The following is a 26,985-nucleotide window of genomic DNA, read 5'->3' as shown; positions in this document are numbered from 1 at the left end:
TTGAGAGAAGAGCGATGTAACGAAGCATGCGTTCGCGGACTGCGGCTCGCGCCTGGCGACTCTGATCTGCTTGCGAGCTCCTGGCAGCAGCTGAGCAGTAATGAGAGTCCCTGTGGAATAAGACTGTTAGCAAGTATTGGGTCAGCAAACAGCGGCTGATTCAACAGCAGCTGCATAGTGAGTACTGGATCCATGTTATACTGTGATAACATATCAATAACGATCAATCTTACCGATTGGTTTCTGACTCCGCTTACATCTCAGACACTTCCAATACTTTGGGTTGGCAAATTTCGTTCAAATTTCGGTTGCTGAAGGGCTCTTAGTGGGTGAGGGGTTGAGATGCCTGTTGTAGCATGTCACGTTGACAATATTTGAAGGCTTCTCTTAATCAACGCACGGACGTGTCCGTGCCAGCCTGTACCATCCTGACTACCGTCTGGGACGCACCACACTCAGCTGGTGATTGGGCTAACTCGGTTACAGCACACACAGACACAGTACACCCGGTCCATGTCCACTTACCGCGGGAACACGGTGCCTGTCATTGTCGTGGTGAAAGGACTGAATGATAGCAAGGCTGTCCATCTGTCATGTGATTTTTCGGGTGTGAGGACTAGTTCTTGTTTCGAGTGGAGACCGGCCAGCCGACATGCTCCTCGTCATGTGTTAGTTATGATAGCGCCGTTTCCATTTCCTCATAACAATATTGGATACAGTGACTCGCGATGTATTCGTAATTCATCCACTCAAAATTTAATGGATGTTCTCGAGACTCGAATATAGACTGAGGTGTGGGCATACTACCAAACTGGGGTCGGAGAACTTGGCGCACAGGCGCCACTACGATCTCGTATATATGAGATCGCTCTAGAGTCCTACACTCAGTTCTCTCCATGATTCCAAATCATCTAAGAGTCACGCGAGGTCCTGGAATGGCTCTCGCTCACTTGGACGATTGATCATTAGGACATGACAATTGTATTATGTAATTAAATTATCTGCCTAGTAGTTTGGTTCAGACTCACACAGTGATTCGATGGTGCAAGTACCTCCTTGGACGATTTGAACAAGATGCCAGGTAAAATCAATTCATCCATAGCACCTCATAGCACCTTCGGTCATATGATATCCCGAGAGGTTAATATTTTAAGCTGATTGATGGGTCGTTGAGTTTTCATCAGCATGATCAAGAGGCAAGCTCATTCATGATATCTCATAGTACTCATCGTCTTATTAGGCAAGTGGTATAAAAGTTGACTATCCATGCGGATTTTCTTACTCTGTACTTATACTGTAGTAACTTACTCGGGTTCAAGCCTGAGGTTGTTCAATCTTGAGAGCGACTTCACTTGCAGATTCGGAGTATCTCAGGGACACGACACGATTTCGTCACCCACAACTTGAAGTTGCGCGCTCCATTGGAGTCAAGGTCGGACCGTGACTCAATTGAAGTGTGTCTTCTTGCTTCTATGATGCTAATGGGTCCGAGGGGCGCGGCTAAGGTGAATGGATTTAAAAAGAAGCGAGCTCAAGCCGATAGTCGGACCTACCTGTTATCTGTTGAATGTTGTCTGGTATAATCGTCCTCTTTGTCACTGCATTCGCAGTTTACTTCTACAGCCGTCGACGCAGTAGATTGCCACTACCACCTGGGCCACATCCAAAGTTCTTCACTGGAAATGCATCAACTACCCAAGCAGGAGTCTTGGCGGATGTACGCCACTTGGGCGGAAAGTTATGGTGCATAATCTCCAGTTCTCTGCTTTCTGGGACACTTGCTAACCTACTTCTCGTAGGGCCCATCCTCTCCTTCCGTGTACCTGGCCAGCAGTTCATAGTGCTCAGTCCCTAAACAACAGCCACTGAATTGCTCGATTCACGCGCCACTACGTATTCCGATCGTCCAAGATGTATGGATGCACACAGAACTTGCGAAGCGCATGCTGACCGCGGTCAGCATATCTTTCAATCACGCGTATTTCAAGACTTATCGAAGATGTTTCAGAGCAAGTCTGAGTCCCCGCAATATACAAAGGTACAGTCGCCTGCAAATCGAAGAATCTCGAGTGTTTGCTTGATGGTCTGCACAAGACCCTGAACAATTTTTTGCGCACATCAGAAGGTAAAAATAATCGTGATTGGGTTTGTTTTCTTCGCTTCTCATCGGAGGTGCAGGAAACGCGGCGGGCCGTTGTCCTTAATCTCGCATATGGCTGGAAGGTCACTAAGAATGATGCTTATCTCATTGGCATCTTGCAAGAAAGCATTTGCCATGTCTGCTTATACTGTCCCGGCCTGGCCGTTTGGTTGGTCGAAGTGATACCATCCTGTAGGTCATCTTTTCATTTTCCGAGTTATTATAAAGCTAAGCCAGCCAATCTTCTATGAGTGCGTTTCGTACCATCTATGGTTCCCAGGCGCAGGTTTTAAACGCGTGGCCTTCGACCTCGGGAAAAAGCTAAGTAGGACTGATACCATACCATTTGACTGGACGAAACAGCAAATAGTAAGCTTGGCTATTGCGATATGTTACTTTCCTTCATAAGAAGCTCTAACAATTGTCATCGCCTCTTAGAAAAGTGATAACTATGCTCCTTCGTCGTCTCAGAAACAGCTCCTTCGGGAGGATGGGTCCACAGTCGGCGCCGAGCAAGAAGAAATAATCAAGTGGTGCATGCACAGGGGATCTATGCCGGGGGAGCAGGACACCGTAAGATTTTTTTTGCACCTTCCTCATGCATTGTGAACAATCAATACAATGAACAGACAGTAGCAGCCGCCACGTCCTTTGTTCTGGCGATGATGCTCTATCCCGAGGTGCAGAAGCATGCGCAGGCAGAGATCGATGCTGTCGTGGGCCAAGACAGATTTCCCACTTTCGAGGATAGAGAAAAGCTTCCGTACATCAGAGCGCTCATCCAGGAGATCCTCCGCTGGGCACCCGTGGCACCGCGAGGTTAGGCATATTCTTTTTTTTGTGGTTTCGTTCCCGCTCACTCTCAGTAACCCAGGGCTCAACCCACCACGCAATGAAGGAAGACGTCTACGAAGGGTACCGAATTTCCTAAGGGTGCCATCGTCATAGCAAACATCTTTTCCATGTCACGCGATAAAGAGACGTACCCCGACCCATTGGAGTTTCAGGCCCGAACGCTTCCCTCGGTCCCCTCTCCCCAATTGGACCCGCACAAATTCGTCTTTGGGTTCGGGCGTCGTGCATGCCCTGGTGCGTGTCATTCGCATAACACTGCCCCAGTCAACACTCAGATTGTATTGAATGAGTGCCTTCTATTTTAGGAATCCATTTTGCCGAAGCATCATTATACCTGAATATTTCTTGTACCCTTGCTGCGTTCACGATCGCTAAAACCGCTAGATGAGAGGGGGACAGATTACCCCTTCTGCAGAGTTCGAGGGTGTTGGTCCAATTCGGTAACTCATCAATCTGTGACTCTAAATCGTATTCTTACACACCCAAAGGCACCCTAAGCCATTCAAGTGCAGGTTCGTTCCAAGAAACAAGGATCTATTGGCATCTCTCTCTTATCAATCAGCTCATCCGTCACTTTGAGCGAAAACTGATTATAGCTGGTGTGTTCCACAGTTTATTATAGTGTGGTACTGGCCATGGCTCGGTGATTTTCATCTTCTCAACACAAACAGCTGTAACTGTAATCCAAATTTCATGCCGTGACGGCCTGTGATAGACGGTTCGTTTCTCTCGTCAGCAAGCCATACTTCTTAAATTACTGGGACTCCTGTGATTCATACTACCGTCTTATCCCGTCTCCCTCCTGTTGTCGTTTCGCTCCGTCTGCGTCTGCTGCAGTCGCCGCCATAATAAGTCAGAATTTCTTACCGGTTCGGGTCCTGCCTTTAGACTGGTACGCCTCAATTGGTGGTTTCTTACCTTGCTGCTGTGTAGTGCTAAACGGTCGAACTCGATGGAGCCTCGACTTCTGGTGGTTGTACTTGCTCAACCTGTGGTGCTTAAGCTTAGACGTTCTCACGGCTCCTGAGTCGTGACCACGTTTGAATATTCTGCGGTTTGATTGTAGTGTCATGCAATTCTTGGTGCTTCTGCCAATTCACCGCTGGAGTTGTCAGGGGTGAGGTCGTCGGTATGTGCTGAAGGAGGGTGTGATATTAATTGAGAGTGTGTGCGTTAGTAGGACGCGGTGAAGCGGTGTTCCCTCTCCTAGCGCCCGGAGATGGGGGAGTGGCTTACAAGCCTTGAAAGAATTACCAGCTGTATAGGCCCCCTCAGAATCGGTTACTCGGATCCACAAACTGACCTTCGCAATTTGATTCTCGACGACGCGAACAGGAAATTAGGGCGCTGCGGAACCGGATTCAAATCGTGCGAGTTCATCAGTTAACTCACTTGGACGATTTAGACACGACACAATTAGTATTGGTCAACTCATCTGGTTTAGCAGTTTGCTTCCGATTGACAAAGCGATGTGTTGATCACTTGGTCGATTCGAATAAAACGCCATTGGTAATGATCAACTCACCCATAGCACTTCCATCATCAGAGATTAACATTCACTACCCGGATATCCGAGCTGACAGATGGGTCAAGTCACATCAGCGTTGATCAAGCTCAGTGGCCACGGTGCTCTTGGTATTTTAGGCAGCGTTCAGGGCCATCCCAGCGGAATATGTCAGGCAAGAGATGATTTCGGGGGCCATTAGTAAGGCTCCAGAGTGTGAGTGCCGCACCCTGGGCGCTATGTAATTGTCAGTGTGGCTCCGACTCCCCTCGCTTTATTCATGTCATAGATCAACACATATATGTAGGTACAACAGCTAACTTCAGGAAGGCTACATGGATGGACAGAGCATGCACCACCACTACTTACACGGACAGTGATTCATCCTGCAGATAGTCGGATCGTCAAAGGTAACACAGCTTCAGTAGAAGCATCCACATTAGTATGGCTCAGATCACGTTCTTCTTTCTTCAGTCGGTCAGGCATCTCCTGCAACATGTCCAGGATGGAAGGACATCATTTCTGTGTCTGTTTTAAAATGCGATAATGCAATAAATAACTTCAGCAAGCCAATTATGAATATATAGTGTGAAGATGGGGGGTATAGCGCCTGGTACAATAATGTTCGATGTAGTGAGACCATTGTCTGTCTCGTCCTCCGAAAACAGGATCGGCGACCTAGCTGCTCGCAGACGGAAAGGCTGCATAGAATTGAACGTGACCAATTTACAATTGAAAGAAACCCCCCGAGAGCGGTTGGCCATTCTTTCTTCCCATTATGTCAGATTGAACGATCTCCGACTCCTGCATGGTGAGCATAGTCATCGGTTCCCTGCTGGAGTCGACGTCCCGGACACCTCGCCCTCTAAATCGAATGCTCCTCATTTGCGCAGGTTGCTCGGTGGGGGGCCTGCCGCCTACGTTGAAATGCACTTGCAGGATAATGAGGCAGAATATGATTCCCTGAAGAAAAATCTTACGAGCAGTTTATGTCCAAGCCAAATCAGCTTACCACAGTAGGAGCGATAACGCCCAACACAACGTATTCGCCATTGGATTTGATCAAGAATGCTGCAAGGAGTGCAAGGACACACGTAGTATATAAAGGGCCGCTCTCAATGATGACGATGAAGACGGGTAAAAAAATGCCAAGCCCTCCTGGCATGAAACGGCGATTGCGATAGATGCGCCAGGCAATCAAAGCTGCGTTGTTCTGGTCATCAGGTGCCTGCAGATCTGGTGCAACAGACGTACTGGTACAGGTGGCGCTGGTAAACATGGTCAATGTATAGAAAGTGGCGATACACCCAGAAATAGCAGCAGGGATATTGAACATCAGACTGGTCCGAGAGAAGGGCCAAATAAGATAGTACCCAATGGCTAAAAATGCCATGGAATAAGATGATCGAATAACGCCTATCGGAATACTCACCCGCAGTGGCCGACAGAACGATACAACCAGGAATGGCAATGAAGAGGCTTCCGTTGTTGAACGCGTAAACTCGCCAAATCTAATACCCTACTCAGAGGAGAGCGAACATCTCGGGTGGTGAAACTCACAAGTACACCATCAGCAAGAATGGTTTGCGTGACGTAAAGTGATATCAATACGAGATTCAGCGGTGAAGCCATGTCGGAATAATAGGCATCGGCACCAATCGTATCCACCTGGAATATGAATGCCTCTAACCCTCGAACAAAATCTATGATTAGATGCTGAAAGTGATCGTGTTAAACTTATTCCCCCAAGAGGATTGATCACACTTACGACCGTTGCAATGCAGAGCAGTAAGGTTGCCACTGGGATAAGAAGTCGCCGTTGAATGCCAGTTTTCTTAAAGAGGACGAACAATGTTAACCAGTACAAAGTGAAGAACACGCCTATTTTAAATAGTGAGATCCGACACCATCACTCTTCTACCAGTGGGTAACGCACCATAAAATAAAGTCTCAAAAAACAAACCTAAGAATGCAGCTTTGGCCACAGATATGCTCATGGTCGGTCATGTCACTTGACCACTGAGCCAGAATCGCACAGGAGACAGGCCAACGATATTTCTGGGTGGGGTCGAGCGCAGGAAGTGAATAAGATGAAGACCGTAGATGTGTTGCTGTGCGAAGCTGTGTCCCTCAAAGCGTACTAGTAGTATGCGAAGGCATTCATGATGGTGTCCGTGTTGTTATTGGATCCATGAAGCCTATCTTATCACTGTCTTTGAATTTCCTCCGACTCGAGTCGTTTGGACTTAACGAAAATTTTGAGCATTGAAATTGAATCATATTGAAGTACTACTACTGGGATATACAGTATATAATTTGAAATGTGCTGCAAAGTGCTGCAGGCCATATAGAACTGTGAGTGACTGGATACCTTGTGGTCCGAGTGAGCTGGGACATTGGGAGAACTGTGGAGTCTGTGGCTGGCTGCACAAGAGCGCAGATTTTGCGCTCGCTGTGGGAAAAGTTGTAGTTTACTGATGCTAATGTATGACTCGAAGCACTGGGGGGGAGAAGGGCTTTAATGTATGACCCGAAGTACTGGGGGGAGAAGGGCTTTAATGTATGACCCGAAGTACTGGGCCTTGTTATGACAATGATTCATTCTTTGGGCTATGATGCCCCAGGACAGAGGCGCGATGAACTGTGCAGTTATCCGGCGATCGTCGTACAGATACGAAAATTAGTATGAAAGCCACGGCCTGAGGGCCCGGCTCTGGCCTGCACATACCTGAGGCCGGGCCTTGAGCCCTACTAGGCCGCTCTCAAAGCCCGGCTGGGCTCGGCCTAAGGAGGCCCGGTCAGGCTTGGCCCACGGCCTGAGGCCGGGCTTTGCACATCACTAACTACAATCTACTACAGTAGTACCTGGTAGCGCTATATAGCGCTATATAGCACTATGTAGTACTATGTAGTCACCTCAGTTGCTATATAGAGGGCATGTAACTACAGAGCTACACGGACTACCCTGGCTATATAGTACTATGTAGTGAGGTGGCTGTTTCCTGATCTAGGTTGAGGAATTTTGGTGATGATACATTTTGCCGACTTCTTCCATTCTGCCAATTCCTTTCTGCCCCCTACACTAGTAGGTTACGGTACCTATGTAGCCCTATATAGTTGTCACTAGGGCTACGACAATATAAGTATTTTACTGATGTGAGCCTGCTGCCACGATCGCATTCAACTTGGGCTCATTCCACTACGACAAGTCATCACCAATGGCTGCATGGCAGAATCCCTTCTCTTTTGCTCGTACGCACAGAGGCGCATGGAGGCGCCTCGACTCTGAGAAACATTTTGACTCCGAGAAATGCCCTGACTCCAAGGGGCGTGACTGTACAATTCGCAATCTTTGCAACGGCCTGCTGGCATGTCATGTCTTCATTCAAGTTGCTATCTTCACCATTGCTTTGTGGTTTGCGATCTATGTTTGCACCAGTGGCCCCATCAGCCTGCCAAGTGGTGTTGCAGAAGCTGCAATGAATAACCCACGCATAGCGTCCTACGTGGTAACACTTGTTGCGACAGTTATTTCTTTCCTGAACACAGTGTACGTTTTCCTTTCATCATAATTCAAGTTTCAGAAAGATTCATACATTGTTTCAGTCTTCTAAGTCGTGTACTTCAAAAAGCACTGACAGCACGAATGTCTCAACCCCTGTCATTGCAAACTTTGCGAGGAAGTTTTTCCTTAATGACAAGACAAACACTCCTCGGTGTACGTGGGCTCAAGATCTTCTGGGCCCTGATAAAATCTCTGGCATGTGTAAGAATTACCAAACGTTTATCGCCGGAACATGCCGATACTCCTCTCACCGCAACCACCACGTCAACGCCTGGACCGTTTGTCAAGCATGATACCCGACCCCTTTTATTAGTACCTATCCTTTCAATTCCTATCACTCGCTAAACCCTTCCTGTCGTTACTGTTCCTCCATTCATAATACCGCCGTCTTCACCTTGTCAACAACTCTTATATCATTCTCTCGCTACACTATCAAATACAAACGCCACTCCCTTCAGCTACCGCTTTCACCGACCGTACACTGAGCCCTTGCCTTTAACTATTCTAGGACGACCCTTCCTCATCCTACAGTATAAGTAGCCCATGTACATTCCTAATAAGCAGCAGAATAGAACAGTAGATCCCCCAGAAGAACGCCCCGAAGAACCCGTCTCATTACCTTCTCTTATCATCGCTATAACGCGGTCACTCTCGTTTACCGATTCACGATATCTCTCGCATCCGTCATCCGTCATTTGAAGCTAACACTAATCATTATCATTCCTTCAGCGGTCTATCTACCCCCTTCGCACTCGCATCGCCTCTAGCTACGCACGTCGTAGCTAACTTACACATTGGAGCCCACCGCGAGGGGGTGATTAGATCTCTGTCCAACTCCATACCATCATCACCTCACTCCCGACTATCACCATTCCGCTTCAATACAGAGGACTCCCGCAGAAGTCTCTAGCAGAAGACTTGCCCATGCTGGCTGTCACCAGAAACAAGAGCCGCTCCCTCACCGCCCCATCCGTTTCCCATCCACTACCATATATCCCAATAACACCGTCGAATCCAGTCGCCGCCAGCAGTACAATACCTACCCCAATCCGTCCCTGACTCGATAATCAGGAATCCAGCGATGAAGATAACCCATTCGCGCCCATCGTCAGCAAACCCAGCTCCCCAACGTCCATCACCACTACCGTCTCACAAACAAAGACACCCTCGTTACCACTCTTCAGCCTTCCGCAGCCGCAGCCGCAGCCGCACCCTCAACCCTCCTTTCAACTAAGACCCGCCATCTTCACCAACGCTACACTACCAGCCGCACCCCAGCCAACCGCCGTGATGTCGCATGCGCTTCAAGGCATAGGCGCCATGCCTGGTCCCAACTCAAGCAAAGTGCCGTTGTTCAATGGCGAGACGTCCGAACTCTCAGAGTTCTTTGAGCTGTTTGAAGATCTCGCAACTACTTACGGCTTAACAAAGCTGACAAGTGCAAGTGTCTAGTACGATACGTCGATCTCCCGACGAAGCGTTTCTGGATCACGCTCACTGGCTACGAGAGTCACGACTATCCCGTTTTCAAGCAGAATATCTTAGATCAGTACCCTGGTGCGAGCAAGGGGCAGCGCTACACCGTTCGTGATCTCGAACGGATTGTCGTCAATCAAGTGGATAATGACATTTGTACGGAGACCGAGCTCATTCAGTACTACCGTCAGTTTCGTGCGATTGCCGTCTGGCTCGTCACGAACAACAAAATATCAGTACGGGACCGCAATAAGTACTTCTGGCAAGGACTATCTGTCCGTGCTCGTCGGCAGATCCTCCAGCGTCTGGAACTTAAGGATCCTAACTTCGACCGCAACGAGCCAGCTGATTTTGAGAAGGTTCTAGCAGCTGGTCGTCATGTGTTCTCGGACGAAGCCTTCGATGCCGAATTCAATGATCCCATCACTCTCCGCATTAAATCCATTCGAGATCGTCGTACTCCGACTAGCGCAACTGATCAACTCTCGCGCACGCAATCGGGCAAGTTACTGATTCAGACGATGAAGATGAACTCCGAGACTGTTCCGCGCGAAGTGCAGACTAGGAATGTCCGTTTTAGAAGCCCAGAACCCCCATTCCCAGTACGCAAAAGTCTACGCTAGATGAAGTTGACTCTCTCGCACGGCAGATGCATGGACTTGACATCGCAGACGTCAATTATTCGTCATGTTACACCCGTCTTGTTTGTCTCGCTCCTGCAGCTGCTCAAGCTTGGGCCCCTCCGCGCACTCGTCAAATCTCAAACAATGTTCCCGCAGTCACGCCAACACACGCAGCACCATCCCGATCATTCAACGACGACTTCTTCTGCTATTTCTGTGGACAACAGCATCTGATTCGTAATTGCCCTACGGCGGCAGAGTATATTCGCACAGGACGTGTTATTCGCGAGAACCATTTCTATGCATACCCAGATGGCTCACGCATCTATCGACGACGCAATGAGACGATGCAACAACTTATCGATAAGTACAGTGTAAGCACGACTCCAGCTCCACCTGCTCCAGTGAATCACAAGCCCTTCGAACGCGAAGCACCTCCGCACATGCCATCCACACCTTCCATTCCCTCCAGCGCATTCATTTCAGAGTCTTACTTTCTTCAATGCACGCGGATAGCCGAGAACCATGCTACGGTCACGACGATCGAAGACGAAGAATCCAGAGTTGAAACACTAGCTATCACACGTTCCAAGGCCAAGTCTGCAGCATCGGATAAAATCAGATCAACCCCAGAACCATCCATCAAGTCTGATGTCACCGAGTTACCCCGTGCACGAAGCCAGAGTTGTTCCACCGAACCTCCGCCCTCCAATGCCTATGCTAAGAAGGCTCCAGCTTTCACCTATGAATCCAAGGCGGCTACCCCAGACGCAGCATCTCGTATCTATCAGAACATGCTCAGCACGGCTGTCCCCAATGTCACAATCTCCGACCTTCTCGCAATCAGCCCAGATCTTCGCCGCGAAGCTGTAGAACACTGCCGCACCCATCGGATCGCTACGCCATCAGCAGTATCCACAAACGCACTCTCGGCCATTGTTTCCGCACCGCCACCCCTAGTCGAACATGCTACCCCCCTTCGCGAGCTCATGGTCACGCTAAACGGCATTCACACGGAGATGGGATTATTAGATGAAGGGTCAGAGCTTGTCGTCATTCACGAAGATGTCTGGAAGAAGATTCGAGCCCCAATCAATAAAGACATTCGTATGTGTATGCAGACGGCTAATGGCAGTTCGCAGGATATGGCTGGTTGTATCGAAATGCTCGAGATCAATGTAGATGGCATTAAAACCTGGGCACATGCCTACGTTATTGCGGACGCACCTTATCGCTTGCTTCTAGGACATCCTTGGCAGTGACTCGTAAAGTTATCAAAGTCCGAAACAGCAGAAATGGTCTATGTAACTATCCACGACCCCACTGACATCACACGTGTCCGGACCTGCGCTACATCACCTCGTCTCCCACCCCGTCCAGGCTCGTTCATGCTCGCAACATCCACCTTCCATGCTACAGCCTCAACTCCTTCATCATCACCCATCGCTGTCTCACGTCTCACTGCCACCTCTCTCTCGGAGCACCTGTTGCAAGATGCATTCGACTATGATCCACTCCGACACGTTTTCGCATATAAGAAGGTTGCTAATCGAATCAAGCCAGTCGCAACTACCATGCCAGCCCATGCTCGTATTATCCGTTGTCTTCCCGAAGACCCACTCCTATCCCTTCCCACGGTCTCTCCGACTCCCTCAGACTTTATTCCAGGCACCCGTCTCACCGAGGAACGCATGAACGACCTTGGAATATTCAAGAACAGCTTTCTATGGCCCGACGAGCAAAAGTTAGCTGCACATGTCTTATCTCTCAACGAGTTAGCACTAGCATGGGATGAGACGGAGAAAGGCCGATTTCGGGATGACTATTTCCCACCGGTTATCATTCCAACCATAGAGCACACTCCATGGGTACATCGTCAGCCACCCATCCCACCGGGAATCCGCGATGAGGTCATTTCCCTCATTAAGTCAAAAATCGCGTCAGGGATTTATGAACCATCGAACAGCTCCTATCAATCTAGCTGGTTCTGTGTTGCAAAGAAAAATGGCTCCATTCGCATTGTCCACAACCTCCAGCCCCTTAACGCAGTCACTGTCAAAGACGCTGCTACTCTTCCGTATGTTGAGCTATTTGCAGAGCAGTCAGCCGGACGATCTATTTATACGATGATGGATTTATTTGTCGGTTTCGATCATCGTGCACTTGCCGAAGAATCACGTGATCTTACAACCTTCCAAACACCTCTCGGCACCTTTCGTCTCACTGCTCTACCCATGGGTTGGACAGATTCACCTGCCGTCTTCCAGAATGATGTTGCTTTCATTTTGCAGCACGAGATCGAGATCGCACCAAATTTTCAAGATGACGTCAACATTCTTGGACCAAGCACACAGTATGAGCTCTTGGATAGCATGTTCAAAACAATCCCCAAAAATCCCAGTATTCAACGCTTTGTCTGGGAGCACTGCTTAGATGTCAACCGAGTTCTACACCAACTCAAGCATGCTGGAGCCACGGTATCAGCTAAGAAGCTTTTTATTTGCGTACCGGAGGTGATAGTAGTTGGTCAGCGGTGCACTTATAAGGGACGTATCCCTGATGAGTCTAAAGTTGCGAAAATCAAGAAATGGTCACCCTGCACTTCACGCACCGAAGTCCGAGGATTTCTCGGCATAGCAGGCACTATTCGCAACTGGATCAAGGATTATGCCCTCATTGCACGACCACTTACCAATCTCACCCGCAATGCTGTACCTTTCATTTGGGACGAATGCGCACAAACAGCCATGGACACCCTCAAACAAGCTGTAATTCAATCCCCCGCTATTCGCCACGAGATCTGGCACTGTATCCAACAGATTGAGGGGTACAAAGCTAACTGTTGGACGGCCATACTGATGAAGATGGATATCCCTGAAGATCATTGTGGCAAACTCATCAGAATCATCAATAGCGCAAGTCGTGACCATCAGCTTCATGAGTTGCCACTTGGAGTCTATTTCATTGAATGCCCACTCACATTCATTTAGTTTAGTTTCATTCTGGTGGTTCTGTTTACTCCATCTTCGCATATATTTCTAACGTTGTTTGTTTGTACCACACATATTTCAAACTTTGTCCCTGGATCTGCCCAGTATAAAATACTCCTGCCTTACCATGTCTGTTGTGTCAGCATAAGCCCCCTGGACCATGGTTACTCGCCTGACCACTAAGATTCACTGAGCGCGTGCTCAACTAACAGCAGCTCAAAAGGCCCAACAGCGTGTCCGTCAGGAACAGCTGGCAGATGACATCGACACTGCAAAACAGTCATATGAAACAGAGGCCGTTGAGATTGCGCAAAAACATGGCCGGTGAGCACCATTTCTTCTCCTCTGGAGTCCAAGCCGGTCCTTTCTCATTGTGGTCGATATTAATATTTTATATTAGTTCACTCAAGTGGACGAGAAACCAATTGTTTCTCCATAGTCGCATGTTGCAGCAGAATAGACGTGTGAACTCCTGGAATGCGTTTGTTAAAGCTCGACTTCAGGATGCAAATGAAGGTTAGTCTACAATTTTATGACGGAGTAAAAATAACAATCACATTTTTAGGACTAGGCAGAGGGGATCGCTTCAAACTTACGGTGTTCATTGCGCAAAACAAGGCGAGATTGCTGCGGGATTATGGAAGACTCACCGTTGCTGAAAAGAAAGGTTACAACATTCGTGTTCTCAAAGCTCGAGAAGTGAAGAACCATACCGCACGCGCAAACCCTAAAGCCGTCAAACACGATGTGAATGCTGCATTCATGTTATGACCAGCGTCCCTTAACCTAACTAGTAGGTGTCTGGAGTATGGATCACACCACAGGACTCAGTCTGAAGAGGATAAAGCAAGATGGATTGAGAGGGAACATCTAGGCCCTACGATAACGTAGAAACGAGGAGGTTAAGTCTAAGGAGTACTACTGACTACGACCTAAACTATATACTACTCTCTAGGCGGAGATAGCTGAGTATGAAAGGTTGTGATATAACTATATACGGTCATAACATTGCACCTAGGGTATAGGGCGTCTTATCAGCCAATCAACTACAAGGAGAAAAGGGTAGAGGGTTCATAGGGGTCAAGGGTATCGGTGATTAAGCAGGGTTCTCAGGGACTGCTTCTATTCAGGGTAAGCGGAGATTAAGAAGGGTGTGAGAGAGTTCTGTGACAAGAAGTCTCGAGCGGTAATTAAGGATCTCGATAAGAGATAGGATCTTGGATCTAGATCGAGGATCTAGATAGGATCTGGAGATGTATCGGGTACGATCGGATCTAAGGGTTCTCCAGGGTCTTCGGTAATGAACATGCTTCTCTATGAGCAATGCTTCTGTGATAGGGTTTCAGGGTTTAGCTGTGACTGTGCAACAGGTTCTTATGTAAGGGGTTCGGTGAATGACAGAGGTAACTCTTAACATGTCATGTGAAGGAAGTGAAGGTATGCGATGTGAAGAGGTGATGACTCTTCAAGAGATAGTCGTAAAGGACTCTTTGGTTATGGTTCGATCATAGAGGCATGTAGATGCTTATGAAGTAACCCGTTGCCTAATCGTAGGACTTCTAAGGATGTGATGAGTTCGTATGTCTAGGGTTACGGATAAGGATGGATGACGTCGATGTAGTATAGATGTGATGTAGAGATAGTGATCGTTAATCGGTTATCCATCTTATCTTATCAGGGATCTATCTAATCTAATCTTATCGGATAAGGTGACTTAGGGTTCGATAATCGAAATTTAGATGCAGTTGGTAACATTCATGACAATTCACTTCAATGGATCGTGAGGTATGTTTTCATCTTGTAATTAGGGTTAACTAAAACTAACTAACTAACCTACCACAGTGGATGGCTCTTCATGCGTGCACCGGTATGGAAGGTTTTTACGTTGCTGTGCATGGCGGAATCGAGGACCTTGCGGAGCCGAAAGTGTTTTTCACCAAGAAGTCTCAAAAGTTCGTTCAGGATGTACTAGGAATCGAGCTGCAGCACCTCGGACTCAAATTAGAAGCCTTCATTATTAGCGAGCTGGGTATGTCTTTCCCCTCAACACTGTATCCTACTAATTGTTCCAAAGACGAACGCGTGTCTCTCAACCATGCATGGCCACTCAACAAACTCATCGGCGAATGTCGCGAGCTTATTCAAGCCGAGCTAGGTACGCGTGTTTTGTGTTATCAAATCTTATTCCGTTACTAACATAAATCTTGATTAAGATTTCATTTTGATGGAGAAAAATGTGTTGAGCAAGGTTAAAATGAACTACACTAACTATGAGCGTGCTATCGTCGAACATTATGGCATAGAGCTACACAACTGGCCTCTACCAGGGACAGTAAAAAATCCTTCTAAGGTGGGTGGAAGGGCACATGTTCAGACATTACTAGATGCTCTCAAATCCCATTCGTGCGAGTGGGTCTCGCTCTCGGAGGATGATCTTCACGACAGGATGAAAAACAACCGAGTACGTCAGGCACGTGGAGAGCAAGTTTATGTGCCGAGGAAAGCAAGGGCACGTGCATCACTGCAGCACATGAGCAAAGAGACTGTTGACAGCAATGAGTCAAGCTCAAGCTCGAGTTCGGACGAAGATTAGTATCATATGTACCTTCTGTACACATTGACAATGACATGAATCACTGAGCGCAGCGCTCATCGGCTTTGAAAAATCGAATGTATGATGGGAATTATCACGGCGCGAGTACTGAGCTTCAGCAAGCAATTCTTGCATGCGTCGGGCTTTTTCTAATCATAGTGAGCAATGAACCTTTGTGAGAATATTAAATGTACCTCGAGCATGGCGTTCTTGGTCTGCTCTGAGAAGCCGCTGCTGGAGAATCTGAGTGAGTGATGATCTGGTGGTGCGCACTGTCATGGAGCTACTATCGAGAAGAGTCATAGTAACCCTTGATGACGTCGACATCCGTTTTCTTGTGGGACCCATGGTGGTGGTGGTGAATGTTGTACACGGGGGAAAGGGATAAAAAAGTGCATGTTGCAGGCAGACGTAAGGTCGATCAACACGAGGTCGCCAGGTGCGACATAGCGCACAAGGGAGGGGTGTGAGATCACGGGGGAGGTCAGCAGTGGGATCGGGCATCCACCAGGAGCACAAACACCGAAAGAGCGATGGAATTTGAGCTAGGGACAAGGGAGATATCAAGCTCATTGTTGTTGACGACGTTGAGGTTGAGAGAGAACAGCGTGGGAAGTGTCCGGAGGTGTAGTGGTATCAATTGTTCCTATCTGGGGGATGACAAATAGATAGTGTGACCAATCTAATCAGTAGATAAGACTAGATAATTCCCTTATCATATCTGAATATTCCCGCCCTATTTATTTTACCCAAGGGACTGCTGAGTGCTGCGGGTATTGCTGAAGTGCTGCGACAGAGCTTTTCCCCCCTTGTTAGTAACATACATGCTATGCTATATTTGTTACTAATAAGCATGAGAATAGGTGTTACCCAGGTGTTCAAATGCAATTGTTTGGGTGTTGATTCCATGTATATTCACTCTCTTTCCTGTGATATAAGTACCGACAGCATGTCGGCAGAGTGTATCTCGGTCATGTGTTGCAGTTGGCACGGTATCCTGCAGTTTCTTGTCTTTTCAGAATTGACCGATTTATACTCCATATGACTGATCGCCTGATCTCAGTCACCACATCATGCATGCCGATGAGATTCCACGCAACTGAAAATTCACCAACTCATACAATTCACTGATATCTTCTTGCCATCGTCTTCAGCTCAGCAGTCCTCCCCTCCTCGCACCGCCGCTTCCACGAATGGAGCCAATGGCAACCATTCTGGCACTCCTACGCCAGATGGCCACTTGGTCAGGCTGATCACCGCACCCAATGGCATCGCCGCCACGACTCTCAATGGCACAGCACATCGACCGACAGACGTGCAGATGTCACCTCCTGCGGAACCTCCCCAGTCCAATCAGACTGGCTCACCAGCGCGTCTCAAGGCTGAGTCTCAGCACGTTCCGGTATCTGTCCCACTCAGTAGTTACCACATCCCTATGAACGGCTATGCCACCCTGCCTAATGGCACCATCATGCAGGTGCTGCGACCGCCGAATGGCTTCATGCAGCAATGTCTTCTGACCAAGTCATATTTGACCGAGTCGTATTTACCCGAGTGTCTTTTGACCAAGTCATATTTGACCAAGTCAAATTTGACCAAGTCGTATTTACCTGAATGTCTCTTGACTGAGTGTCTTTTGACAGAGTCATATTTGACCGAGTCATATTTACCCAAGTGTCTTTTGACCAAGTCGTATTTACCCGAGTGTCTTTTGACTGTGTCATATTTAACCGAGGTGCTCTTAGCATGTATCTTATGCATCGGATCCTGGTAGATCCCTCATCCATCATATTTGACCAAATGTCTGTTGACCGAGTTGTATTTGACCGAGTGTATTTGACCGGGGTGGTCTTGGCATTTATATTATTGATCGATTCCTGGTAATCCCTCATCCATCATATTTGACCGAATGTCCTTTGACCGAGGTGGTCTTGGCATGTATATTATGGAAGCTAGTCTATGAACACTTTCGGCCCATCTGTATATATCAGTACCACTGCCCACTCAGCCCACTTGTTTCCATCATACATATATATATAGCTCTTGTATATTGCCTATCAAATGCAATAGCAAACTCCACACTTTGGACTATTGGCCCACCTGTTGGTATCAGGTACATACTTCATACACTACCTACCAAAATCAATAGAAAAGTCTACACTTATCTACACTACATACTATGGGCCCACTGTTTGTATCAGATACACACTTGAGACTGGCCCACCTGTTGGTATCAGGTACATACTTCATACACTACCTGCCAAAGTCAATAGAAAAGTCTACACTTATCTACTACACCACATACTATGGGCCCCCTGTTTGTATCAGATACACACTTGAGACCGGCCCACCTGTATTTAACACAAAGATACATTGATGGGCCCACGTCGGGTGGCCTGTGTAGAACAGGGATATTTCAACCTCGGCTGTATGTTTTATACGAGGGTAAAGTGACTGCAGTATGTGCTTTTTCGCAAAGCAGATAATCGCTACTTCATCAGGAAATCACACATTCACTTTTTCAGCTTTTTTTGTACTTATCGACAAGACCCATTGCTCATCATTACTTTTCTCACTTATTTTCCAAACATCATAAGTTGACGGATTCCCAAATAAGTTTGTGCCATTAAATAAGTAAAAAGGGTGAAATAAGCGAAAAAGCTGGAAAGAGTGAAATGTTAGAAATAAGTTAGCGATAAGTTAAAAGCACTAAGAAGCTATTTTGAAGGCATGATGATCAGCGTATCTGTTGACATAGAAGAGTGTAAATACGTCGAGGATGTGGTGAGATTTAATCGTCGAGGGAAGTGGTTCAGTACCATAGACAGGAATAAGGTGAGCAGAACGAAAAATGGAGTCAATGTGGATCACTGCAAAGTGCCTACAATTACCGATAGAAGATGGCTTCACCATCCACATCCCAGTCTCATCATCCGGTGCATCGCCAATTCGGTTGAACCAACGGACAACAGCACATGGATAATATCTGCCCCTCAGCCGAAAAGAAAAAAATGTCAGTACCTGAGCAATGTCCATGCCCCGCATACCCTGAGCATCTGGGTCTGTAATCACAAACACACAGTCTTTGCATGCATACCCGCTTCTCCATTTTGGGGATGCACGAATGTGTTCCTGTTTCATCCCCCCAATTCCGCTCAAATCACTAGGCGCGAAGAACATCAATACCACAGAGTTGAAAATTCGGATCCTTCCTTCATAATGAAGGCACTCCATAAATGGGGCTTCTGCGGCATCGTTATCGGGATAAAGCTGCTCAACAAGGAATTGTTGAACGAGATCTGTCATGTTCGGGATGTTGAGCTCGTCAGCTAGGGCAGGAACACTTTGTGAGCGCTTTTTTCCTTCTATTTGTATTAACACTTAGTATATTAAAATCACGCAAATGAAAAAAAAAAAACAACTTACGAGATGTTCGAGCAAGTTGTACATGCGCAAGGACCGAAGTTGGCTCATCAATGTCCTCAGAGTCGGCGCTGACGTCTGCGTCGAGTATACTGGCTGACTCTATCAGGCTAGGTGGCTCATATTGGTCCACAGCATGCTCTGCACTGGCGGGTGCAGCAGGCCGTTCATCCATTGGTTCTAGTAATGTGATTTAATAGTGAAGAAGGTATTAGAAATGAAATTCATACCAAGCGTTGTGAGAACGGCCGACAAACATGTACCTGAGAGCATTCCACGACTGCAGAAATCTATGTGCGATGCTGCCAACTTGTCCAGCTGCTGTTTGATTTGCAGCATCTGACCCAGTGCTTCATATCGGCTGGACTGCCTCCAAGGCTCCTTGACGGCCTTAATATGCTTTGACTCAGTGATTGAGGAGCACAGGCCATTTGGAGCACCAAACAATCGAATAAGGTGGGCATAATGAGTCATCGAGTGTTGTTGAGGAAGCGAGAAAGTTAAAACTACACCCGTAGTCTTGAAAATCTCACGATATCTGTGAAAACGAGTGAGTGCATCTTGAATTTCATTGAGCGATGTCTCCGTGATTATGTTGCGGCGGACGAGATAACAGAATTTGAGAAACGCACGGAACGTGCGCACAACATCTGTAGGGACGTAGCCTTCGATTGCCGGCAGACATACCTTGAGAGAGTTAGCACTACATTATCCCGACTTCTGAGTAGAATTGTATGTAAAATCACCTTCATGAGGGCCTTCAAATCATCACCTGTCCACTGTTTGAAGTGGCGGCCTTGGGGAAATCTACACAGTCCCGGAAATGAAGGAACAGTTGCAATCCTAGTAGTAGTGGTAGTGTAAAAAAAACTAAGACCGATTAATCAAAATACTGGTCGAGTAAACACACCTTCGGTCAATATCATCTAGAATTATGTTAGCTTGCGACTTTCCATGTGTTCAGTGGATGTATTTTTCAACCCAATCAACCAAATGATCTTTATATGCCCCCTTGATAATTTGATGGAGAATATCCAGTGCGAGCAGCTCATGGATATCAGCGCGGGGGAAATCGTTCGTAAACAGCTGAATATATGAGTTAAATCTAAGTACAAACAGGAGTGAGCAACATTGGTACCACGAGCTCCCTGACTATGCCATATTCGTCCCACAGTGTTGCATGGTCACACTCCTCAATAGGTGCATCTGCGTGAAGTCTTGAGCGGCAGAGATTAATCTCATCAAGGTTGCCGTGACGCGAAAGACATCTGACACGGCATAAGAACAAATAGTATAGTAATGTGTCATTCAAAAGACTTACTTAGCACACCAGTTTCGCACTATATAGGCAAGCAATACTTGTTCTTCATAATCCGTGATGTAAGGTCCAAGTCCATACATTACACAATGATAGTGCCCATCGCCAAAATGCACGACCTCGGGCTTGATCATGCCAGGTTTTAAGTTCTTGAGGATAAATGAGAGCGAGGAATGAAAAATTTGACGCCGGAAATTGCGGAAGCTTGCTGTTTCGGCATGCTGTTTGGTAGCTTTGCAAGATGTGAGGACAATAATACATGAAACAAGCGACCACTTACTTTTAGGCATTGCAAGAAACCCTATGACAACAACGGCATTACGGTGAGCATGTCAGACATTATTCCGAACATTTCCGATAGACGTGTAGAGAGTATAGTAGTCATTTTGCCCCGTTGCAACTGAAATGGTTGTTTTGTCGCTTCCGAGAATGATGGGCACAAATGTTGAGCCATGAGTCTCAGCATCCTCAGCAATCTTGTCCTGCAGATGCCCTTGTCAAACCAGAGGAGAACAAAGGTAAAGAAAGGCATACTGCTTGAGACCAAGCCCAATCTCCGGACATGAAGTCCTGCCACTGGCGCTCGTCATTCTCTGTTGCAAACTCACAGTACGGCTGGAGATCGATCTTGGTAGCATAATCTGGGTTGGAAAGCATATTTCGAACAACGTCGTGGGGATCACGAAACCAAACGTCATGGCTATCTGTCATCCAGGGCGCAGCACCCTCGTCTGGAATCGCACCTGTAAACTTGACTGAAAATGATTGCCATTTAACCTCGCCGAGAGGAGTGTTGTCAATTGTCTTGTACACGTCATGGTAATCTGCAAATGGAGGTGCCTTGCAACCAGCTTGGATTAAAGAAGCTGCCCAGATGTTCAGCAATTGATTGATCGAATGTACCAGGGTCTGGTTCTTCGTAAATAAGTAGTCGGCAAGTTCAAACTCGACACGGCTCCCGTAGGGACTCCAGTCATCCGATGCCTTGTCCGAGAGAGGTTGAGGTGGAGTACCTGGTGCAAGGAAGTTGCCCTTGTCATCACAGGGGCGAGCTTTTGGAGTCATAATGATGAATTAGCTACAGAATGTAGAACCATAAAGTGCGACAAAATACTCACCAGACAAGAAGGGATGGTAATTTCTATACAACCGGCTGCCAGCGCCAACGAATTCAGCTGCTGGTTGCAGAGGATCTTCATCGTCACCGAAGTCCATGGCATCACCAGAATCTAGTACAACATTGGGGGGGGGGGGCACAGGGCCGGGTGAACGGGCATGAGGCTGAATTGATGCGGATGGCTGTGCAAACATGGGGTGCACCACATTCATATGCTGTGTATGCCCCGACCGATTCTTAAACCAATGGTTGCACCCCGACTTGGTGCAAGGAATGCAAAGAGCGCTGAAGTCATGATGCGTCATGATGTGTGAATTAATGGTATTTGGAGTCGGCGGTGCAAACGAATCAAAGAACTGTGTGGATGGAGCTGGTTGGAAGAAAGGTCAATATCAGCTCCCAGCAGTCTGCCGCCAGCTTACCAATGCTTGAATTTATGGTATTCGGAGTTGGTGGTGCAAACAATTCGAAGAACCACGTGGATGGAGCTGGTTGGAAGAAAGGTCAATATCAGCTCCCAGCAGTCTGCCACCAGCTTACCGATGCTTGAATTTATGGTATTCGGAGTTGGTGGTGCAAACGATTCGAAGAACTGCGTGGATGGAGCTGGTTGGAAGAAAGGTCAATATCAGCTCCCGGCAGTCTGCCGTCAGCTTACTGATGCTTGAATTTATGGTATTCGGAGTTGGGGGTGCAAACGATTCGAAGAATTGCTAGTATCAGGTCTGGTGAAAGAAGGCCCAACGTACGCAGAGAGAGCAGGCGGACTTGGAAAGTTGTGTGAATCGATATGAGGTACTAAGGGTTGTTTGTTTGAGTTTAGGAAATTTTGAAGTTTGTATTTCAACTCTTACCATTTATCAGGTCCCATCCTCGGCATATTTCTCCTGCCATTGCCTGCCTTTCATATCTGCCATGGCAACTCCCATCTCTCCTCGACGTACACGCGCCAAAAATGCATCACAGCACCCTGGGCAAGTTGTTTTAGAAGGTCAAAGGAAGCGACGCACCCAGGCCCAGATCGAAGAAGACAAGCGTCATGCCAGAGAAGGACAGGCAGTCCAGGAAGCTGCTGTGCGACATGGAATCAGCCGAATTGCTGGTATTGAGGCTGCCATGGAGGTTGAGCAGGCCACTCAAGCAACTGGGAAGACAAAGCCAGTAAAGCCTCGTCCTAAGGCGGTCAAGAAGAAGCCAACAGCGAAAGGTGCAGCCACCTCAGAGAGTTCCCAGGTGCCTCCAGTACAGGCGATGGTTCAAGGTGCAGATGATCGCACCATGGTGAGGAGGAGGCGTGCTGATGGTGCAGACATAGAAAATTATGGCAATGGCGATGCGATAGGGAATTTGGATGCCGCGAAGCTGAAGAAGAATTTGAAGAAGGTCAACAACATGTTGCGTGAGGCAATCAACGCTGCAAAGAGGCAGATTGTTGATGGAGACCTGCGCAAAGGCAAGGCACAGGCTGCCAGTTGTGGTGATCACAGTCGAGTGGGAGCGGAGTAAGAGCTGAGAAAACAATGTATATCTCAGTGTCTAGAAGAAACTTGCGTAGCACAATGTAAAGTACCTGAGAAAACAATGTATCTACGTTTGGTTAGCGATCTGTATAGTAATAAGAAAAACATAAACGGCTTACATCTCAGTGTCTAGAAGAAACTGAGATGCCCGTACGATGAACTCGACACTTTATATGAAGTCAGTATAGTAATGGTAAATGATGAATGGCATAGAGATAAAAGAAACTAATTTCGACAGCCTCGGCTGACGTCAATGCGTCGTCTCGCTGTATGGACTGGTTGCGCTCGTCATGTCTCACTCTGACGTCGCTAGGCTTCCAGTCAGTCCGTCGTCCGAATGTCCAGAGTCCAACACCAGTGACAAGAAAGGAAATCCTATCGTGTCAGTGGTTCGTTCTCACCATCATGAAGCTGATGCTCACCGAATCAACCCTCCACTTCATGACCCGTACTTGGGCGCTCAGCAATAAAAAATACAATTTATTGGGAAAGGTTAAGGACTGGTGCAATCACGTAGAGCCTGGGACAAACACCAAAAACTCCCCAGTTGCTAGTGACGTTCAATCTGTTTCAGCCAAAAATGTTTTGAAGTCAGCAACTAGTACTTTCTTATCGAGTCAGACGGCGGCAACCACTGTCTCACTAGCCAAGGACCCTCCCCCTACTTTGTACGATCCTTCAGAGGCTTCCGCATCGGATGAGGATGATGAGTTTGAAGAATACCTGTCCGCCCCCACAGGTAGTGGCAAAGTGAAGGCGGCAATGCAGGTAAGTCACTGGCAATGCTTGACATACCACACTTACTGTAATGTTTTGTGTTAGAGTGTTGTAGGGATTGCAGAACCATACTCAGATGAGGAAGTGCCAGTGTCCATTCCATTCAACTTATTACTGTTCTCTCAACAAGCTGAAATTGTGACATATGCTTTAGAGCAGTCTACTCGCACTGTCAGTGTTGCAAAGCGGACAATCAAAGAAGTCGAGAAGGAATACGACGTGGACTCGGACGCTGATTTAATGATACTTGACAGCGAGGATGTTGAAGTTATCTCTCCCAACTCAGAGGTCGAGGAGGTTCCCAAGCCCATGCGCACCACTACAAAGGTAAGTATTCATTTTTGAGAATGATTCTATCATGAGACTGATGCACCGCCAGACCAGCGTAACGGTTTCCAAGAACCCGAACCTGCCCAAGAAAGCAAAAGTGGAATCAATGAGTTCCCCTAGTATTCTGGTATCGCCCAAGCCCGATTTGATGTCCACTGACACAGCGATAAAGCCAAAACCTGGATACCAATGGCGAAACACTGATCTCCCACCAATCATGTTGGAGAACGGCACGTGGCGCAGGAATTTTATCCCGACCGTTTTTCTTTGGGCAGGCTCTCAGCCGAATTTCTGGACAATTGAGACTGAGCATTTACTCCCAGCACTCCAGGCTATTTTTGAGGTCCCATATCCAGGAGTAATGCATAATGTTCAACCGAAAGGCCCTATCATAGGCTTGGTGAGTCCCACTGTTGTTTTCCATGTGCGAATTATTTTTCAACCACAACCAAAGGTGAATCAATGTTTATACTCCTGGTGCAGCAATTTCGGGTCCACAGGGATCGCCCTCGTTGCGAATTTTTTGGCATCCTCAACATATGACAAGAACGAAGAGGATGACGACTTCGACTTTGAACAGGCACTGGCAGCGAATCTTCTCGAGCAGTATGCCTTCCTCTATGAGAATCCAGACGCTTGCGACCCCGACGAGATCTACCGGTCTGCATTCATGTTAGAAATGATTGAGACGGCTCATCTCAATGCAACTGCTGGATCCCTCGACGTACCAGCACTCAACACCCATGATCTGCAATCAAAGGGTATGGAGACTATAATTGCCGCATGCGCTGCCGCAGTAGGTTCCATCAACAGATTTTAAATTTTGAGTTTGATTAACGGTAGTATTTTCATAGCTCGAACGTGCTTTCTCCTTCATTGCCAAACCGAAAGAGGATGAGGACACCCAAACCACCACTAGCAGCACGAAGGGCGGTAGTACGACTCGCAAGCTCAATAAAGCCACCGGCAAAGAGAGCACTGCGGCAAAGGCCTTTTCCGAGATTAACTGCGGGGCCACGATGGCTGAATACTATGAATCCATTACGAGACGTGGACCACAGTACACAGCGGATACGATTGACTTGGTGTGCCAGCACCAGGAGGCAGCTCAAGTCAAAAATGCTCCCATTGAGACCGTGAAACCCAGGGGTGGACGTGCACTGCTCTGTAGGTTTTTTTGCTCGTTGTAGTCTTGTGTTTTACTAATACATCTGACAGAATATTTGTTGTTTTCGGCTTCGTGTATCAGTTTCACTGCTCCATCCTCACATTAATGAACCCCCTCCCCCCCGCCGTCACTTTCCGCTCATCTGAGCCGTCATTTTACTCTACTTTTTGCGCTTTTCAACCACTTTCTCTCTCCACTATTTGCACTTTTGGACTACTTTTTTTGTGTAGTTGACTTTTAATGCCTATGATTGTGCTCTTTCAAGTGGGTCTCGCAAAAATAAGTGTGAAAAAGTTGAGAATATGTATCATTTGAGTAGAGAGATCTACTGAAAAAAGTTGAAACTGCTTTTTTCGACTTTGCACTACTTGCCTACTACGACATGCGAAAAGTTGGATATAAGTGGGTAAAAAGTGAATGCGTGATTTCCTGATGTTGGTGCTCGACATGGTCAATTCGTACCGAGGAGTTCTTCGGGAATTCTGTATCTACAGTGAGCTCGTGCCTTGGGTTCATATGTGTGTGCTCAGTGCTCCCCAAGCATGTCCTCGACCACCGTTTAAGCGTCAATCTGTCTGTTCTATGTGCCTACATCGAGGATATCCTCTCCTCTTTCGTGATAAATCATAGAGTGGATCCGAACCTCCCACTTGATGGGGTTGTTCTTCCATCCAACTGGTTGATCTTCCCCCACAAGTTTTCTGTGAATAAATGTATCTTGCCGGAGTTAGTAGGAGTGCTCCTTGATGCGATAGGAATCTTATAGAGATGTTGCGCACGGATGCTGGCACCGTATGGTGTAACACCTGCACATTTATTATTTGCGCGTTCCGCACCTTGCGCGGTGCGCGTTTTCGTCAAAAATTGCGCGTTGTCTTTTTATCAGCTGATTGTTTCTACAGCTAGCAGGCCAAGCCACTATATCACGCTTAGCGATGATATCTACAAGCACAACACAGACGAGTAAGTCCGTTTCCCACTCCCAATTTTCTTAATCAAATCTGCGCGTTGTCTTTGTATCAGCTGATTTTTTCTACAGCTAGCAGGCCAAGCCACTATATCACGCTTAGGAATGATATCTACCAGCACAATACAGACGAGTAAGTCCGTTTCCCGCCATCTCGCCCAAAGATGCTGATGTGAGTGGGCTCCCCAAACTTCCTCGTCTCCATTTGTTGCTGCCTGTAGTTCTCGTAGTGCAACTCCTTCGTCATCGAGATGAGGTCGAGCATGTGCATAGAGATAGGTAGAGAGTGTTCCTCGTCTCCATCTGTTGCTGCCTGTAGTTCTCGTAGTGCAACTCCTTCGTTGTCGAGATGAGGTCGAGCATGTGCATAGAGATAAGTAGCGAGCATTCCTCATCTCCATCTGTTGCTGCCTGTAGTTCTTGTAGTGCAACTCCTTCGTCATCGAGATGAGGTCAATCGCAAACCCGGGGGTGTCTATGACAGTAAGTTTGACCTTGAACTGCTTTTCCTCAAGCTCAGCCTTGATGATTTCGACTTCGGTGAATCGCAGTTGTCGACATAGTCACCAAACGCGGGGGTGTCTATGACAGTAAGTTTGACCTTGAACTGCTTTTCCTC

The 26,985-nt window shown here is 47.3% G+C and overlaps 7 protein-coding genes across 7 annotated transcripts; 4 read left to right on the top strand and 3 right to left on the bottom strand.

The window, feature by feature from the left end:
- Positions 1 to 1,567: 1,567 nt before the first annotated feature.
- Positions 1,568 to 3,383, top strand: EDB91DRAFT_1284710 (cytochrome P450; the record flags this gene model as incomplete). Its single annotated transcript, XM_041324778.1, has 8 exons — positions 1,568 to 1,847; positions 1,912 to 2,069; positions 2,179 to 2,332; positions 2,421 to 2,509; positions 2,579 to 2,713; positions 2,770 to 2,946; positions 3,043 to 3,229; positions 3,301 to 3,383. The coding sequence occupies 8 exons, from the start codon at positions 1,568 to 1,570 to the stop codon at positions 3,381 to 3,383; spliced, it is 1,263 nt and encodes a 420-aa protein (XP_041168778.1).
- A 1,501-nt stretch (positions 3,384 to 4,884) lies between these two features.
- Positions 4,885 to 6,701, bottom strand: EDB91DRAFT_1179620 (uncharacterized protein). Its single transcript, XM_041320440.1, is given in 8 exon segments — positions 4,885 to 5,462; positions 5,512 to 5,702; positions 5,754 to 5,879; positions 5,932 to 6,010; positions 6,060 to 6,215; positions 6,251 to 6,252; positions 6,270 to 6,380; positions 6,436 to 6,701. 8 exon segments carry the CDS (start codon positions 6,494 to 6,496, stop codon positions 5,226 to 5,228), a joined length of 963 nt encoding a protein of 320 aa, XP_041168777.1. The 5' UTR covers positions 6,497 to 6,701; the 3' UTR covers positions 4,885 to 5,225.
- A 6,844-nt stretch (positions 6,702 to 13,545) lies between these two features.
- EDB91DRAFT_1017355 (uncharacterized protein) lies at positions 13,546 to 15,461 on the top strand (the record flags this gene model as incomplete). The annotated part of the gene is made up of 6 exons (XM_041312505.1): positions 13,546 to 13,669; positions 13,719 to 13,917; positions 14,179 to 14,215; positions 14,996 to 15,182; positions 15,228 to 15,308; positions 15,367 to 15,461. Coding segments are annotated over 6 exons (723 nt in total), but the record flags the coding sequence as incomplete, so codon positions are not given.
- A 2,994-nt stretch (positions 15,462 to 18,455) lies between these two features.
- Positions 18,456 to 22,484, bottom strand: EDB91DRAFT_1284709 (uncharacterized protein; the record flags this gene model as incomplete). Its single annotated transcript, XM_041324777.1, has 17 exons — positions 18,456 to 19,111; positions 19,173 to 19,349; positions 19,400 to 19,856; positions 19,916 to 20,012; positions 20,080 to 20,117; positions 20,160 to 20,255; positions 20,308 to 20,437; positions 20,491 to 20,708; positions 20,768 to 20,788; positions 20,838 to 20,969; positions 21,022 to 21,539; positions 21,606 to 21,974; positions 22,027 to 22,092; positions 22,145 to 22,210; positions 22,263 to 22,317; positions 22,354 to 22,402; positions 22,459 to 22,484. 17 exons carry the CDS (start codon positions 22,482 to 22,484, stop codon positions 18,456 to 18,458), a joined length of 3,171 nt encoding a protein of 1,056 aa, XP_041168775.1.
- A 62-nt stretch (positions 22,485 to 22,546) lies between these two features.
- On the top strand, positions 22,547 to 22,702 carry EDB91DRAFT_1018657 (uncharacterized protein; the record flags this gene model as incomplete). Its single annotated transcript, XM_041312522.1, has 1 exon — positions 22,547 to 22,702. A coding segment is annotated over one exon (156 nt), but the record flags the coding sequence as incomplete, so codon positions are not given.
- Positions 22,703 to 23,414: 712 nt separating this feature from the next.
- EDB91DRAFT_1089096 (uncharacterized protein) lies at positions 23,415 to 25,714 on the top strand (the record flags this gene model as incomplete). Its single annotated transcript, XM_041316555.1, has 7 exons — positions 23,415 to 23,513; positions 23,617 to 23,892; positions 23,947 to 24,228; positions 24,281 to 24,631; positions 24,686 to 25,027; positions 25,086 to 25,398; positions 25,665 to 25,714. The coding sequence occupies 7 exons, from the start codon at positions 23,415 to 23,417 to the stop codon at positions 25,712 to 25,714; spliced, it is 1,713 nt and encodes a 570-aa protein (XP_041168773.1).
- A 589-nt stretch (positions 25,715 to 26,303) lies between these two features.
- On the bottom strand, positions 26,304 to 26,685 carry EDB91DRAFT_1179615 (uncharacterized protein). The gene has a single exon (XM_041320439.1). It carries the CDS (start codon positions 26,635 to 26,637, stop codon positions 26,479 to 26,481), a length of 159 nt encoding a protein of 52 aa, XP_041168772.1. The 5' UTR covers positions 26,638 to 26,685; the 3' UTR covers positions 26,304 to 26,478.
- Between the last annotated feature and the right edge of the window lie 300 nt (positions 26,686 to 26,985).

This window comes from Suillus paluster (assembly GCF_016628075.1).
Source record: "Suillus paluster strain FC165 chromosome Unknown EDB91scaffold_280, whole genome shotgun sequence".
Classification (NCBI taxonomy): domain Eukaryota; kingdom Fungi; phylum Basidiomycota; class Agaricomycetes; order Boletales; family Suillaceae; genus Suillus; species Suillus paluster.
The sequence above is the reverse complement of the archived record's forward strand: the minus strand, read 5'-3'. Positions and strand labels throughout refer to the sequence as shown.

Bases quoted from the DNA above. Each gene is read 5' to 3' on its own strand.
- EDB91DRAFT_1179620 (XM_041320440.1), bottom strand. From the start codon at position 6,496: ATGAGCATATCTGTGGCCAAAGCTGCATTCTTAGGTTTGTTTTTTGAG. The intron at 5,703-5,753 runs GTACGTCTGTTG...AGAACAACGCAG, and splicing joins TACCAGCGCCACCTGTACCA to CTTTGATTGCCTGGCGCATC. The intron at 5,463-5,511 runs GTAAGCTGATTT...ATTTTTCTTCAG, and splicing joins GCGTTATCGCTCCTACTGTG to GGAATCATATTCTGCCTCAT.
- EDB91DRAFT_1179615 (XM_041320439.1), bottom strand. From the start codon at position 26,637: ATGCACATGCTCGACCTCATCTCGATGACGAAGGAGTTGCACTACGAG.